This window comes from Bactrocera tryoni, chromosome 1, assembly GCF_016617805.1.
Source record: "Bactrocera tryoni isolate S06 chromosome 1, CSIRO_BtryS06_freeze2, whole genome shotgun sequence".
NCBI classification, from domain to species: Eukaryota; Metazoa; Arthropoda; class Insecta; order Diptera; family Tephritidae; genus Bactrocera; species Bactrocera tryoni.
The window spans coordinates 77,781,654-77,799,892 of NC_052499.1; the positions used below are offsets into that span (position 1 = coordinate 77,781,654).

The following is an 18,239-nucleotide window of genomic DNA, read 5'->3' on the forward strand; positions in this document are numbered from 1 at the left end:
ATAGTTTTTAACTGCCTTTTGTAGGGAAATTATAAACAGAAAAAGATCATTCAAAATTCGACGCTGATTTCCTATATTTCGATGCTCGATTTCTTGTACCAAAGACCTACAAAAATGTATCAAAAATAATATTTACAATAAAATACAGATAATTGTATCAAATCGAAGGGAAAAAAATTTCAAATGTTTGACATCAGCAGGCGACAGTCAAAATCGTTCCCTCCTATTTCTAAAATTCCAATGTAATCATAAACAATAAGTTCACTGTATGTCCTTTTCTTATTTACAAATAAAAAATTTATTTGACATTAGTAAAATGATTCAATTAAGCAATAAATAAGCTCAAACCCAAAAGAGATTGGTAATATTTATTTACCTACACCATGCAGCAGTTATTCATTTTGCAAGATAATAGCGCAAATTTGCAGATAATAGAGAAGTTAAAATCTGTTGCTGTTTATGCTATTTCTGTGCTCAAATTTATGAATGTCAAAGATTTATGTTGCATGTAATTTTCGACGACAAATTGTACCTGGCTGCCTGAAATATGAACTCAATTTATAAAAAAATAAAAACATAAAAACACAGCCAGGCAAGGATGTTGCAAATTACGCCCGACATTAGCGTTGCTGTTGTTGTTTGCAACCATTTAAGTAACACAGTGGCTCTTCTTCTTCTGCTTGTTGTGCGCACTTTTCCCTCACATTAATTTGCGCATTTGTCAACGTTGACATTAACCTAAATTGTTGCTATTGTATGCACATTGAATTACGATGTCAACAGACGGCAGTACTGCTCAATGTGCTATCCACTCAAAGTGAGCCGCAGCTAGCCCCATGAGTGGCAGCAAAGCCACTGAGCGAATGGAAATTGATGACAGAAGATGCGTGAAGGCTCTGTGATGATTTTGTGATGCGTTCGAGTGACAGGTTAGGTGGGGGAAAAAGGGATGGGTGATGATGCGTACAAAGGCTAAAGGACCGAACAAAAGTCACCAAATAAGGTGTTTGTTTGATTTAATTCTTTTTCGCGCTTTTTTCATTATTTATAGCTAATGATAGGGTGGTGCTTATTTTAATTTTATTACTAAATAATGCCAACGTAATGAAAGATATGAAAATAAAATGTTGATAATGATTTTAAGCTTTCAAAAACTCAAGTTTTAGAATCATACTGAACTTTTGGAACACCACAACCAACTTAATAATAATATAATTTGGAAATACAATATGTTAGGTACAAAAAAACAGTAACTTGACCACTAATTTTAAGAACTACCCTAATAATTATATAAGTACAGAAGATAAGGGAGAAGGCAACAAAACGACCGTTATCTGCCAAGTGTTTCCTGATATCCCTTTCACGACCAAATTTGCGGAACACATCTTAAAGCTCTCCAACAGACATCAAAACTTACAAGTATTTGAAAGATTAAACTATACTAATTTACTATACAAATTTAAGCACCACCCTAATTTAAGCATTTTAATACTGCACAAGCGAGAGCAAGAAGCAACGCGACCGTTATTTGTCAAGTGTTTTCCTCCCTTCCAATAGTCTGATTAATTACCTGGCGGCTGACAGGCTGAATGAGCCCCTTAAGAAGCGAAAAGCAGGAAGTGACCTAAAAGATTACAGTTCAAGATTCGCACAATTAAATTAAATTAAATTAAGACATTAAGCAAATTAAAACTCAGTTAGATGGCGTCTTTGTATTTACATATATTTAATTTCACCGCTCTCTTTTCTTCTCTTCTCAGGGTCATAGTCGCACAACTACTGGGACCAAATTAAAGCAACTGAGAATTCTTAAGAAACCTGCAAAGCTCAGCAAACAACTGTGATATGGCTGCATGCTAAGAACTACAATATACAGTTAGCGGCGCACACATACGCAACCAACTTGCGAATACACACTCACACACTTAGGCTTCAATACATTCGACCGCGAGCAAATTGCGCATGCGTCAATGGCGATAATAAGATATGTGCCCACGCAAGATGTCGCCAGCAGCATCGGTAGTACGAACACCACCACGATCACTACCACCAACCACAACAGCAACAACAATGACAGCAATAACAATAGCTACCTACCGTATGCACGGAATAGCAGCAGTAGAGTCGCCGCGCCGGCTGAACCAGCCGTCAACGTCAACAACTCACTCTACTACTGGGAGTTTGCTGCGGAAGAGTTGCCTGAGTTCTCACTGGTCGCACCAGAGTTAGAACCTTCCATACAACAACTCGCCGCTGCAGCCCAAGAACCCGCGTCATCCTCCTCGTACTCATATCAAGAAACGAATGCCCGCACGGACAATCACACGACTGAGGTGCAAGGCGAGCCACCGCCTTCTTTCTACACAAGTTTCAATATTTCCGATGATATCTTCGATTATTTTAATGGATTTCTCGAAAGCACCGAGCAGCAGCAGCAACAACAACCATTGTTGACCACCACCAGCACAGAGAGCGTAACGAACGCGATCAGCAATAGCGTGGCCACGGCGAACTTAACGCTCACCACGTACGTACAGACTGTTAGTAATGGCTCACGTGACCCAGCATTGGGTGAATTTCTCTGTCTACTACCCAATGAGCGTATTTCGTTGCTGTCATTTCTGTTTCTCTTCTCCTTCGCCACCGTGTTCGGCAATGCACTGGTGATACTGGCTGTGGTACGCGAACGCTATCTGCACACGGCCACGAATTACTTCATCACAAGTTTGGCGGTAGCCGATTGTCTGGTGGGCCTGGTTGTGATGCCCTTGTCGGCGCTGTACGAAGTGCTCGAGAATACGTGGTTTTTCGGCACCGACTTTTGTGATATCTGGCGCTCATTGGATGTGCTCTTCAGCACCGCTTCCATTTTGAATTTATGTGTGATATCATTGGATCGTTATTGGGCCATAACGGACCCATTCTCCTATCCGATGCGTATGACGGGAAGGCGCGCCGCCTTTCTGATATGCGCCGTGTGGGTGTGTTCGAGTACCATTAGTTTTCCAGCGATTGTGTGGTGGCGTGCGGCGCGCGACGGTGAGATGCCCGCTTATAAGTGCACGTTTACGGAGCATCTTGGCTATTTGGTCTTCTCATCGACGATTTCATTTTACCTGCCACTACTAGTTATGGTCTTCACCTATTGTCGCATCTATCGTGCTGCGGTCATACAGACACGTTCGCTGAAAATCGGCACCAAGCAAGTGCTGATGTCATCGGGTGAACTGCAATTAACCTTGCGCATACATCGCGGCGGCACGACACGTGAACCTTCGACAAGCGCGTCGCATCATCCGACAATTCATGGCTCGTTGGGTGGCGCACCGAGCGGCGATGGCTTGCAACATCATCGCCATCATTCACATCAACATTCGACGCTTCACAATCACAGCGCATCGGGCACGACGACTTCAACGCCCGAGGAGCCTGACGATGAACCACTATCGGCGTTGCATAATAATGGTCTGGCACGTCACAGGCATATGGGTAAAAATTTCTCCTTGTCGCGTAAGTTGGCGAAATTCGCCAAAGAGAAGAAAGCAGCCAAGACGTTGGGTATAGTGATGGGTGTGTTCATCGTGTGTTGGCTGCCGTTCTTCGTTGTTAATTTGCTATCCGGTTTATGTGTGGAGTGCATCGAACATGAAGAGATAGTGTCGGCAGTGGTCACATGGTTGGGCTGGATCAATTCATGCATGAATCCGGTGATATACGCTTGTTGGAGTCGAGACTTCAGGAGGTGAGTGATAACGTCTATATGCCAAATTTTTTTTGAATTTGATGAAGTTATTGGTAAACAAGAAAAGATTCCGATCGTTCAATTTGTATAGCAGCTATATGCTATAATAAGCCGATCTGAACAAATTTCCATTATTATCTTAGAAAATAATCTGTACCAAATTTAGTGAAGATACATTGTCAAATGTGAAAGTTTTCCATACATGAACTTGATTCCGATCGTTCAGTTTGTATGGCGGCTATATGTTATAGTGGTCCGATATCGGCAGTTTCGACAAATCAGCAGCTTCTTGAAGAGAAAATGACGTTTGCGAAATTTCAGAACGATATCTTAAAAACTGAGGGACTAGTTCGTATATATACAGACAGATAGACAGACGGGCTCAACAGCATCATCAGCTCAATATACTGATCATTTATACATATATATAATTTATAGGGTCTCCGACGCTTCCTTCTGGGTGTTACAAACTTCGTGACAAACTTAATATACCCTGTTCAGAGTATAAAAATTATTTAAACTATAAGTGTAACCTGAATCTCAACACCAGCTTCAATATACACCTTAAGATCAACATTAACTTAAGCTTTAACCACTATCTTAAGCTTAATCTTAATCTTAACCTTAACCTTACCTTTCAACTTAACCTTAACCTGAACTTAAACAATTACCTTAACATTAACGTTAACATTAACATTAACATTAACGTTAACGTTAACATTAACATTAACATTAACGTTAACATTAACATTAACGTTAACCTTAACCTTAACCTTAACCTTAACCTTAACCTTAACCTTAACCTTAACCTTTACCTTAACCTTTACCTTAACCTTAACCTTAACCTTAACCTTAACCTTAACCTTAACCTTAACCTTAACCTTAACCTTAACCTTAGCCTTAACCTTAACCTTAACCTTAACCTTAACCTTAACCTTAACCTTAACCTTAATCTTAACCTTAACCTTAACCTTAACCTTAACTTTAACCCAACCTCAATCTTAACCTTAACCTCAACCTTAATCTTAACCTTAACCTTAACCTTAACCTTAGCCTTAACCTTAACCTTAACCTTAACCTTAACCTTAACCTTAACCTTAACCTTAACCTTAACCTTAACCTTAACCTTAAACATTAACTTCAATTCAGCGGCAATTTTTTCCTTAGCCTTAACATAAATATTAAATTTAACCTTAACTTAAACCAAACACAGTAAATTTTAAACTTTTCTACAAATCGGAACTTAATCTGACGCAACTTTAACTCTAATCTTATAGTAAACCTTGTTGCCATTATTTTTAATGGTCAAGTAATCTTTAAAATGTAATGGCTTGACAAATCTTTAGTGCTTCCATATTAAGTTTGGTGTGGTAAATGCCAAAATTTTATCATTCCTTATCTTAAAGAGTATCCAAAATGTCAGGCAATCACGCTTACATAAAATAATTTGTACATACATATGTACACACTCATGTTTCGCCTCAGTTTCGGTAATTGCCACATTTTAACGTCGAGTCATTGCTGCAGCAAATGATGATGATAAAATGAATACACAGATTTACCGCATTCTTCGCTTGTAACACAATCCAATCTAATATTTACATGCATAATATATACAAACACACACAACCGTATTATATCTGTTTGCTTGCGAATATTAAGCCAACAAAATTATCGAACACTTACAAAGCAATTTTCTTAAACAATAGCCTTAATATGCCCTTGGGAAAAGCTCTTAACTCTGAAGCCACACTTTGGCAGTCAAACTGTTGGCTGATTTTTCGTGCACACAAGCAAACTTGTTTATTCTCCCTGCGATTTGTTTGTGAAAGGAGAAAATGATAATGTGGCACCTCAGCGTCTTTGTGTGGGCGTCTGTTTCGCAGATTGTGGATTTCTTGTCAATGGCTCGGTGGTGAAGAAGAGCAATATCGACATTAAAAGGATTTATTGATTGGCTTATCAATTAAGTGCTGATGATGCATTGTTGGTTAATATTTCTAGCAACTGTTGAATGTCAAATGCAGAGGCTCACTTATTGCACAAAGGGTAGCAGACCGAAAGGATATCCTCTTGAGTTTTACGTCTTCAGCTACTATATATATTTCACTTTACTGCTCCATAGTAGGTTTTTAGAAATTTCTAGAAATCTGACCTATTAGGTAGGATGGAGTCATGTGTAGAAGTTCACGCAAGTGAGAAAAGTTCTCTGATCGCCATTCACTTGGGAGTGGCCACACATGTTATAAGTTACTGGCATCATGCAGGAAGTGCAGGGAAATCAGCATGACAAAGACTCTGGTATACCCACTTTAGATCTCTTCGCCCTTATCTAGAACTCCGCTTATATATCTAGGAGCTTCGCAGTTCACGGGACTAGATGAAGTATCGAAAATAGGTTTAAGGTTTCCCCTAAACTTTGCCGAAAGTACTGGCATTCTGAGTGACGATTACTTCCGCTTGTATCAAACTGGACCTCTATCTGGCTTTACCGAGAACCAATAGGTCTATGTATAACATGAGAGTCAACCGATATATCCTAACCTAACATAATCTAAAAGTTTGATATTGACTAGCCTTAATTGCAAAAGTAAATTTATTAATGCCCTAAAAAGTTTTTTTGGAAGAATACTAAGAAGAAGCTATATCAAAGCAGAAGAATTTATGGCGAATTATACCACGGTATAAACCAGAATGCGATGAGTATTATTTTGATTTTTGACCAAGTTGGACTTTTTTTTGGTTTCGGATCATTTTTAGAGTAACAGTCGCTAGATTCTTGGACAGTTTTCACCAGAAACAGTGAGATCACTGGACATTGTTTATGCAAATGAGCTGACTTTAATTTGGACTCAGGTGGAAATTATAGCCGGTTGGCAAAATATCAGTTTACCGTTGCCTGCCGCTGAAAAAGTCTATACCATAAAGAACGAAACAAAATTGGGTCTTGAATGAACCCGAGTGTTCATTAAACTAGACAAACCACTTTTCTCAACTACAGTGACGTATCGTTCGATTCTCTTTAACTACTTGAGGCTTTTTCATAATTTTTAGTTTTGAGTTTGCAAGGAAGCCAACTAGTTGAAATAATCGAAGTGTCTTTTCAACAGAGACGCAATACTCGCTCAACCTCTTGGTGTAGCTTTGACCAACTACAAAACAAACCTACTAGCTGTAAATGCTTTTCAGACTGCATCGATATCAGCACCTTACCTTTCGGGTACATTTTAAGGTAGTTTAATGGGGACTTGACATCAATCAATGGAAGAAATTAACCTCGCTATATTTGAAGTTTGCACATTTTGAGCAAGAAATGAGTTGAGCAATCAGTATAGACCTTTTTTTCCAACTTCCAAGTCTTTTCGCAAATCTGTTAAGTGGATTTCTGTGCGACTCTAACGCGCCCAATTCAGCCACAATACTTAGAAATAATGCTGATTTACAAATTAGACGCATTTTATATGTATTTTCTTATTGCCCCTTTCTTTCAGAGCATTTGTGCGTCTGCTGTGCGTTTGCTGCCCGCGTGGAGTACGCCGCAAATACCAACCGACAATGCGTTCCAAATCGCAGGTAAGTTGGTGGTGTCCCAAAATGTGGCGCGCCGCCACGGCCGCTTTTGCGGTTTACTGCCTTTCTTGTGTTTTTTCTTTATTATTTACTCAATTTTTTTTTGTATAAATTTATGCGTTATTGTTGTTGTTTTTTACTGCTTTTGCAGTTATTCGCTTTAAAGCCGCTATAATTCGTTTATGTGCTATTTGTGTTTTTGTAAGATTTAACAGTTATTTTTGTAAACCGAAATAAAAATATGAAAACAAAACAAAACAGACAAACCAATAATAATTTGCGCAAACAACAAAAATAATTAAAACATAATACTCACTCAATATATATACACATATCTAGAGAAAAGTAGGAAACAAGAAATAAGTTTGCTTTAATAGAACCATCTACTCAACCAAGCGAAAATGATTTACAACACAATCAAAATGAATTATCGAATCCACAAAATCTACGACAATCCCACTGAAATTGCACCACGTCACAAAAACTTACTTACACATACATACATACACATGCATACAAAGCAAATAAATGAGTAAGTAATCAGCAAAATTCCGGCGTTGCTCAATCACTTTCGCCACACCGACCACTGCCAACGAGCTGAGTCGCTATCAAATCAAACACAGCAAGGAACCAGAGCGATTTCGCACAGCAACAATAATAATAAACAACAGCAACGAATTGAATTGAATTGAATAAATAACAACAAAAGCTTAGCGCAGCCCTGACGTCGACGTCTCACCCGAGCACTTGCGATTTCTTCCCTCCCACACCACTGCCTGTGTACCGATTTAAAGTTTCGATTTATTTTATCTTTATTTTTTCATTTTTGGTTGTTGTGTTTGTTTGTTGTTATGCTTTTCCTGCAATTTGGTGCTCACCGCGGCATTTCGGCTACGGGTCACCAAAATATGTAGGAGTAAATTGAAACTTTTTAATTGCACCAACTGCCGAGGAGCTTATAATTCATTACCAAGTTATTTGCAAAAACAAAAAAATAAATGAAAAATATAAAAACAGCTTAATATTTGCACCGAGCCGGGTTTTCGGCATAACTGTACTGTAATGGTGTGCCACCACAAATTATTGTGAAAGTAAACACACAAAACCACTGAAAAGAATATCTGCGTTCTCAATTACAGCAACACAAACGTTGTACACCTGAGTACCGAAATTCATTTTTAATTACGCAATTAAGAAATTTGTGTGTTGGAATTTGCTGCAAAAGTCAATTGGCGCTAAAAATGTATCAAGTTCTTTTTTCAAAAATTTTTTAGGATATACTGTCCCTTCTATTTTTACCTGTCATTATTTTACGTTCTTGCTGTAATTACTTGTGTAATTTGAGTAATCTATGAAGTCGATAGAAACCTCCAAACTTGAAAAATTTAATTCTTCAAATATTTCTTTAAAATTTTTATAAAAATAGCACACAATTTTTTCCCCTCGAATATTTGAATACGCTTGTCTAGCTCAGAATACCAAAAAGGTAAAGTCAGAGACAAGCAGGCTTTTTCAATTTTTTTCCTATATATGAACCTATATTTATATCAAATACTCAAACTAGATATATATTGTGACAAAAAAGTACCCGCAAATTGTAAATAAAACGCAAAATATTTAATTATTCATCAGTATTTATTCTGTCGCTTTCAAAGATGCAATATCCCCACCAGACACTTATGCCAACGACATTTCTAGTCTACGCAACACTTTTCACTTTTTGGGATGGCCTTCAGCGAATCTCGTTTTATCTCTTCGATCAACTGCAAACGGATTCCACGGGGAGGCAATTTCAGTTTATGAAACAAGAAAAAATTACACGAAGCCAAATCTAGTAAATACAGTGGTTGAACGATGGTGTTCATTGCGTTTTTAGCTTATAATCGTGTAAAATCTATAAATTGTTCATGCACAATTCCAGCCGTTTTGACAGATGTTCTCACGCAAATGTCTCAATGCGGCCAAATATAACTCCTTATTGACTATTTGTCTCTCCGGAACAAATTAGTGACGCACCAAGCCACGAATATCGAAAGAACAATGAGCATCACCTTGATTTTTGAGCGGTTTTGGCGTGGATTTTTCTTTTGGTTTTGGGTCGAGTTCCCCTCTATTCCAATGGTTGTTGGTTTGTTTGCATGTCAAACTCATAAGCCCATGTCTCATCGGAAGCTATAATGCTTTCCATGAATATGGGTTTAGAATTCGCACGATCAAGGATGTCCAATCAGATTTGTTTATGTTACTCTGCTGTTGTTCAGCTGTATCAGGATGAGTCGAGTAAGAAAGCGTTTCATACCCAAAATATCCACCAAAATCATTCGAACAGACTAGCGACAAATGTCGAGCTCTCTTGCCATGTCTGTCTCTAGCACTTGCCTGACGATTTTCAAACACCATATTCTTCACTTTTTATACTCTCGCAACAAAGTTGCTAAGGAGAGTATTATAGTTTTGTTCACATAACGGTTGTTTGTAAGTCCTAAAACTAAAAGCGTCAGATATAGGGTTATATATACCAAAGTGATCAGGGTGACGAATAGAATGGAAAACCGGATGTCTGTCTGTCCGTCTGTCCGTCCGTGCAAGCTGTAACTTCAGTAAAAATTGAGATATTATAATGAAACTTGGTACACGTATTTCTTGGCTCCATAAAAAGGTTAAGTTCGAAGATGGGCAAAATCGACCCACTGCCACGCCCACAAAATGGCGAAAACCGAAAACCTACAAAGTGCCATAACTAAGCCATAAAATGTTCGGTGACACCCGAACTTAGCTCTTCCTTACTTGTTTCAATATCATTTACCTTGGGAATTTAAATTACAATTCCCGAATGTTTTGTCACAATATATAATATATTATTATACTATTAAATAAGGGCAGATATATGTGACCTGGTCTACGAAAAGGGAGCTAACGTGCGAAAACTAGTTTTCTAGGAAAAGCTGTTAAAAATAATCGTCAGTTTCTCGTTATCTCATTAATTGTTCCTTTTTTTTGACACCTAAGCCCCCTTTCCGTAGACCAGGTCACATATGTATAAATTGTCTTATAAACAAAATTTACTGGTGGAGAAAAATTTATATTCTTGTATTTGACATTCACGTTCAGTAGACTCTGCCAAGCTCAGAACTCTAAATAAAAGGGTTTGTGAAGTTGTAATTGGAATACGAATAGAGAATCTTCAGGCGTTTTTGTGTCTTAGCTCGTTGGCCGGTATGGCCGCCAGTAGGCCGGTGCAAGCCTTTTGAATGGCCTCTACGTCTGCATAACGCTTTCCTTTCATAGGCAAATGAATTTTTCCTAAAAGGGAAAAAGTCGCACGGTGCCTTACCAGGTAAATACTGGGAGTTGTTAATGGTTGCAATGTGATTTTTGGTCAAATAATCGTTCTTCTAATGTTGGATTCTGAGCAATTTTTGGTCGTCAGTCAATTTGTGCGGAACAAACCGTGCACACACCTTTCGTAAGCTCAAATGCTCGGTCAAAATGCGATAAATCGATGTTTTCCATTACATTTCCATGAATTTCAATGATGATTTCGGCTGATTTTTGATGAATTCACGCACAGTTTCGACGGAATTTCCGGTGACAACGGATTTTGATTGGCCAACATATTGATCGTCATTTATATCCTCGTGACCACTTTGAAAACGTTGAAACCACTCGTGCACTCTGCTACGGGATAGGCAATCATCGCAATAAACTTGTTTCATCAATTGAAACGTTTCGGTAAAAGTTTTACCAATTTTGAAACCAAATTTAATGTTGGCTCTTTTTTCGAAGCTCATTTTCGCACCGATAACATAAAGATACTGACACTTAAAACGCAATAACTTCACTTTCAATCTATGAAATGTCATGATAACAGATTTTAACGTATTAGTCGACATATATATGACGCCACCAAGCGGCGCTAGCTTCAACAAGTCCTGTTTACTTTGGAACCCACCTTGTATATGTATATTGGGGCCTTTAGTTTTAGAGTCCACCCAATGAGGTTATACTACCACATTTTCTAAATACTAAATAGCTGGTATGAGCTACTGAAATTAAACTTTGATTTAACAGCTCTGGCCTTTATTAGTTGCCTGAATGTGGCGTTGCGGAAACTATAACGTACTCAGTTACCTGTGATCAATAGCCGGTTGTTTTGTCTAATAAAGTATTAGTGTACGTAGTGTTGCCTAAAGACCACGCGCCAGTTGCAATACACAGTAGGTGTTGAGCTATTATTATTATAATTTTGCTACAATAAACGTTTTACTTTTATTTTTTCGAATTTTGCAAATAACTTTTGGTCCAAGTACATTTATAATTCATGTTAATTATTCTCTTGTGAGCGCAGCGGGTCTGCCATGCTAATCTCCGCTTAGTTGCTATTATTTTTTGTGCGAAGCTAATAATAACCTAACACAGCATAAACTAAAACTTTTAGTGCAAGCAATTAAATCAGCGCTATGCAACAACAACGCCTGCTAAGCATGCGCCAGCAACAAAAACTATTTAAAACTTTGTTAAAATAGCAACAGCCAAACACCAAAGTCCCACAAGCAGCAGCCAAACTAGAAGAACAACTCGACAGAAACCTCGTTAAACAGCAACAACAAATTACAGCAAAAATACACGAAAACATTTACCAACACTTAAATCCGCTTGCCACTTTAAGTACTTAACCCACAATAAGCACGCCAACTACGCCCCAAACCCCGCCTCACACACACATATGTATACACGCAAGTGCCGACTGCATGTCAACAACAGCAAAAACATGCAAAATTTTGCAAAAACCCAAAACAAAACAGCACTAAATCCTCAAGCCACAAAACAATATTCTGTTATATGCAAACAAATTACAGCATCACACATAAACATAATAACCTAATATGCACACACCTCTATGGAAATTTGTAGTGCAGTGACAAAGCGAAATTTCGTCAATTATCTATTATTTTTGCAGAGATTTGCGACGCGCCGTTGCTATTCGACATGCTCACTGCATGGCATTCAACATGTGCGACACAACTCCTGCGAACAGACATATATCTAGTGTTAGTTGAATGGGTTCTGGTGCGACAAACGCCAAGGGGCCGTCATTAGAGGCATGCGAATGCTCAAATACAAATACAAGCTCAAACAAATCAGACAAAATGAAAAAATCATAAAACAGAAACAGAAACAGAAACAGAAGCAAAAACAGAGCGACGTGGCATAATGTGCAAATGAATGAATTAGCGGTGTAAAATGGCGGCAAACCAAGCAAGCGCCACTACCAATACAAAGACAAAAAACATTTGTTCAATTCACAACCTGTCGTACAGCATCGTAAAATCGTAAAATTATAAATTTTTACACTTGTTTTTTTTTATAATTTTACGATTTTACGATGCTTTACGACAGGTTGTGAATTGCTCAATTGTTAAATTTTGAACAAAAAAAAAATACAACTCGGCATCCGTTATATTGCTCATAACAATAAAGTTGTTGCAATTACAACAAACAAATTGTTACTACAACAAGGTATGTACGATTTCCCGGAAGTGCCGTTATGTAAACCCCGCTAATGCGTACATATGTAAACATATATGTATGTGTTTCTTTCACATCCGGTATCATAAGTAATCGTCCACCAATTCACCGTTCCACAATTGTACCGAAATCACGCAAATTGCCTCAGTCGGTATCAGCCGATCATATTTGTTGTAAATATGTTGGTTGTTTATATACATACATACGTAATCAGTTGAAAATTTTACCGTTATGAGTGTAGCATATTATGAAATTTTTATTCAGAATATTAACAATTTGTGGCATTCACGCCGAAACCGTTACTTATTCAATTATTTACTTAGTCTTATATATTTTAATTATGTCAATGTTCGCTGTTGTAAATATATATAACAATATGTATATATCTCATTTATTTTTGCGTTGATCTTATAGTTGGTTTTGTTGTTTCACTTGAAGCTTTTCTTGTTAATCACTATAATTGTTAATGTTTTTATCCATAAAGAATTAGATTTTCGGAGCGTGAAGTAGTAAGCGCCCTTCACTAAGCCACACACTCTAAGCAAGCAATTCATAAAGCGGGTTTATTCAAATTGTTGCGCCAAATAAAATGCGAGACACACTATGGATTGAAGCGTGTGTTTCTAATCTTACATATATATACATAATTCATTTTTACAGTTATCAGTTCGTTTTACTAGGCTCGTTCCAGAAATGTGGAAATTAATCAAAAATAGTGTTAATATTTAACAGCGGAAAGCTTTTCATTTGAAGCTTTCGAGTTTTCATCTTTTTTATTACATAAACTGATCTCCTTTTCAGCATTTAATAACAGCTCTATGACCCGCAACGAGATAAAGAATGATAATCGCATAGAAGAAACACTCTTCCAAAAAGCATGTTACAAGCATGTCTTCAACGATCTCTCGACCGTCTTTGAAGGCTTTGCATCACTCGTAGGCTAGTTTTTTTTGCCAAAACTAGATCAAGAATCTATAGTATAATGAAAATAACAATATATCGACATATCTTCAGTAATATCAATGTTACATAACTTAACGAAAAAGAAAAATAAATGTATATATTCGGTTTCATAAATCAGTTTATAGCAAACTTATATCGACTTCAAAAACTTTCTTATTTTAGTTAGCGAGGAAACATAAGCTCTATTGAAAATGTGTGTTTAATGTCCTATTAGCTTAAGGTATGGAGTGGATGTTTGACTAGGCCTTAAGAAGGCCAATTGTGAAATCACTGGGACTAGAAACACTTCACTCTACAATATCTTCTCCGAACCATCCTGTGTTCCTGATGCCATTCAGCAACATAAAATGTTGTAATTGTGCAACCTCCGGCATTGTCAAACAACGCTCGGACAATACATAGTTGCGATTCTTTTTCTACACAAAGCCTTCTAGGCAAAGGATGATATTCTATAGTCTCTTCCTCTTCCACCGCTTGACAGCTTTTACAACAGTCATTGTATGGTGTTGCAGTCTATTATTCTGGCTAGTTCATCTGCTTCACAGTTACCAGAAATATCAATATGTCTTGGAATTCATTGCGGGCTTATAGCGAAAAAGAAAATTAGATCCACGAAAGGATAACGGCATTCTTTTACTGTTTTAGATGGAATCCTAAGAGTCTTTAGTGATTCCAAAGACCCTTGACTATCTGTATATATAGATATGTTTGTCTCTTTGCCAGAACAAGAAGGCTCGTTTTACTTCCTGTGATCGCCGCTGTCAAGACACTGCAGTAGTCAGACGAATCTGATATATATTTTAGCTGAAAATACACAACTTCGAACTCAGCCGTATAGATACTTATACATGTGTTCCTGTCCACTTCACCACTATCGCACACTTCACTGGAAGAAAGGCAAAATTAGGGACCGAATTTAAGTTTATTTCTAATGCATTTCAAAAATCAAGATGTTGCGTAGAAACGGGAACATATTAAATATCTTAAAATGTCACTTATTACAGTCGCCTTACGAGAAGGATTCCCTCAGTCAAAGCGCTGATTTCGTTGCCAGTTGCATGCAGAAGAAGTTTGTGGAGAGTAAAGGAAAAATAACGGCTTTATACTCTCGCAACAATATTGCTAACGAGAGTATTATAGTTTTGTTCACATAACGGTTATTTGTAAGTCCTAAAACTAAAAGAGTCAGATATAGGGTTATATATACCAAAGTGATCAGGGCGACGAGTAGAGTCGAAATCCGGATGTCTGTCTGTCCGTCCGTCCGTCTGTCCGTCCGTCCGTCCATCCGTGCAAGCTAAGAATCCATAAGAAGGTTAAGTTCGAAGATGGGCAAAATCGGCCAACTGCCACACAAAATGGCGGAAAACCTATAAAGTGTCATAACTAAGCCATAAATAAAGATATTAAAGTGAAATTTGGCACAAAGGATTGCATTAGGGAGGGGCATATTTGGACGCAATTGTTTTGGAAAAGTGGGCGTGGCTCCGCCTCCTACTAAGTTTTTTGTACATATCTCGGAAACTACTATAGCTATGGCAACCAAAGTCTACAGAGTCGTTTTCTTCAGGCATTTCCATATACAGTTCAAAAATGGAAGAAATCCCATACAAAGGTTATGTTCAAAATCACTAAAAGTGCGTTAACCGACTAACAAAAAACGTCAGAAACACTAAATTTTACGGAAGAAGTGGCAGAGGGAAGCTGCACCCAGGCTTTGTTTTAAAATTAAAAATGGGCGTGGCGCCGCCCACTTATGGACCAAGAACCATATCTCAGGAGCTACTATACCGATTTCAATGAAATTCGGTATATAATATTTTCTTAACACCCTGATGACATGTACGAAATATGGGTGAAATCGGTTCGCAATCACGCCTTCTTCCAATATAAAGCTATTTTGAATTCCATCTGATGTCTTCTCTGTATAATACGAGTATAAACATTAGGAACCAATGATGATAGCGGATTAAAACTTTACAAAAATACGGTATTTGAAAAATATGTAAATGACGTATTATGAAATCTCGATTATCACTTTACCATGCGAGAGTATAAAATGTTCGGTGACACCCGAACTTAGCCCTTCCTTACTTGTTTTACTTTTCTTTATTGGCGTAGACACTGACGGTTATAGCCGAGTTTACAAAAGCGCGCCAGTCGTTCTTCCTTTTCACTATTTGACGCCAATTGGAGATTTCAGGTGTAGCTAGATCTTTTTCCACCTGGTCTTTCCAACGGAGTGGAGGTCTTTCTATTCCTCTGCTTCCCCTGGCGGGTACTGCGTCGAATACTCTAAGAGCTGGAGTGCTTTCATACATTCCAATTGCTGTAACTACTTTCTAGCGTCCCATTTGGTGTCCATGAGACCGTCCTATCTAAAATTAATCCCTACTGGCCTGCTTCTCCCTCTCTTATTATCTTGAACTCGTCAAGAATTCAAAAATTTTCGTCTCCAGTGTTGAACGACACATAATTTATGCTCTACTCTCCCAAAAAAAAATGCTAATAGTTATAGTTTAGAAAGAGCCATAATGCTTAGAATCTCCGCAAGTGCTTATGCGGTCAAATGGCACGAAGAAATCTACAACAAAAATCGAACAACACAAAACATTTTTAAGCATCAACCAGACCGAAGACAAACCATAGCTTCCGCTAGATTTGCATACAAAAAAAGCATAAAATCATAAATTCCCAGTTTGATCGCAATCACAAAAGTTCATCGAAATGTCATTGTGCAAGAATTAATATTTCGCCTAGCATTTAACAACAACAACAACATGCCCGCAGGCAAATGTTAACAAGCCATTTAGTCATTCACTGCCAAATTGTGCAGAATTCTGTGTGTATTTGTAAATAAATAACTGCATATGCTGGTTAAATCCCATAACTACACATTGTTGTTGTTGCTTGTTAACTCGTTTGCACATTTGCTTGGCACTTTTCATTTGTATTTGTATTTGCATTTGTGTTTGCGGCGAAACTTTCGAATTTCATGTTCTATGTCACTTTATCACTTTCGAACATAACTAAACAAAAGATAATGTTTGCATTCAAAAATGTGGCCACTGGTGCCCAAACTTGCACACAAGCACTTTTGCATGCCAACGAGTGGTCGTTGTTTTTGTTGTTGACCATGCAGTCGAGGAAGTTTAATTAATTCGATAAAAAACAAACTTTTTTGTCAGCGCCTCAAGGCAAATGCGCACCAAAATATTATTTCTTCTACTTCCACTACGCTGCGCACATGCATTTTTGTATGTATGTATATATGTATGTATATACGTTATATGTTCATATAAAATATATGTTATGCTGTGTATGTCATGTGACCATATTTCTAACTTTATTCGACCGCACCAAACTTGTACACACAGCCCATTAATCTGCACTCTGTGCTCCTTTCACTAGTTTTCACATATAAAATATATACATACATATGTGCAAATATACTTCGGGTGCATATTCGGTCACTTGTAATCTCCTGCTTAAACCTTAATCCTTTGTAGTTTGTCGTCGGTGGTTTTATTCACCACTTGGACGCTCACATCTTTATAAGCCAAGCTGACATGTTTTTACTCTAGTTTCCTTTTAAATAATTTTCGAAGATTAAAATTAGCTTAAAATAAGAAAGGAGAGATTAGTGGAAAATTGAGGTTGGAAAATAACATAAAAGTACTAATTAAAATATTTTAGAATTTATGATATAATTCTCATAAATAGAATGAAATGCACGATAAAGTTGTCCCAGCAGCCTAATAGCGCATCCTTTATAAGAAGAGTAGTCGGGTCATTATTTGCGATACATACATATATCCTATCTCATACTTTAAGCCAAGAAACGAACCATCTTTGTTTCACTGAAAGTTAAATTGTGACCATAGCTAAAAAAAATGTAAAACAACAAAACGCCTGGAATAGGTGGCATACACAACAGAGCCCTAAAGGAAGCCTTGACTACAAAACACATTTTTTTTGTAAAACTGTACAAGACGTGTATAATAGAAGAAGTATTTCTCGACCCCTGGTTCTACTCCCAAAACCTAAAAAGCCACTTGGAGAATCCTCATCCATCGTCTTTTGTGTATGCTCGACACGATTGGAAAAGTTTACAAAAGCATACTAAGAAACCGCTTGGAGTAAGCAATCCAAAAATCCGGTAAAAAAAATCCACTGTCGACGCACTACGAGAAGTCGTCGATACTGCGAAATGAGCAGTAAGTGCCAAAAGATGGAAAGGTGGCACAAAAAAGTATTGCGCTTTGATTAACTTAGATGTGAAGAATGCGTTCAACTCTGCAAAGTGGGAAAATATAATCGAAGCTCTATACGAAAGACGCGCCCTCCAGTATCTCGTACCTATTATAATGAGCTATTTTGAAAATTGTAGATTATTAATTGACACGGACGACGGCACTCAGAGCTACGCCATCTC

General features: G+C 37.7%; 1 protein-coding gene across 1 annotated transcript; it reads left to right on the forward strand.

The window, feature by feature from the left end:
• The first annotated feature begins 1,830 nt into the window (after positions 1–1,830).
• On the forward strand, positions 1,831–12,597 carry LOC120766919 (dopamine receptor 2). Its single transcript, XM_040092664.1, has 3 exons — positions 1,831–3,742; positions 7,234–7,315; positions 12,273–12,597. The coding sequence occupies exons 1-3, from the start codon at positions 1,971–1,973 to the stop codon at positions 12,360–12,362; spliced, it is 1,944 nt and encodes a 647-aa protein (XP_039948598.1). The 5' UTR covers positions 1,831–1,970; the 3' UTR covers positions 12,363–12,597.
• Positions 12,598–18,239: the final 5,642 nt, after the last annotated feature.

What these genes read in the sequence shown, in the direction of transcription:
- LOC120766919 (XM_040092664.1), top strand. Translation starts at nt 1,971, where the DNA reads ATGGCGATAATAAGATATGTGCCCACGCAAGATGTCGCCAGCAGCATC. An exon ending in TGGAGTCGAGACTTCAGGAG is followed by an intron (nt 3,743 to 7,233) that starts GTGAGTGATAAC and finishes CCTTTCTTTCAG; the next exon opens with AGCATTTGTGCGTCTGCTGT. An exon ending in CAATGCGTTCCAAATCGCAG is followed by an intron (nt 7,316 to 12,272) that starts GTAAGTTGGTGG and finishes TTATTTTTGCAG; the next exon opens with AGATTTGCGACGCGCCGTTG.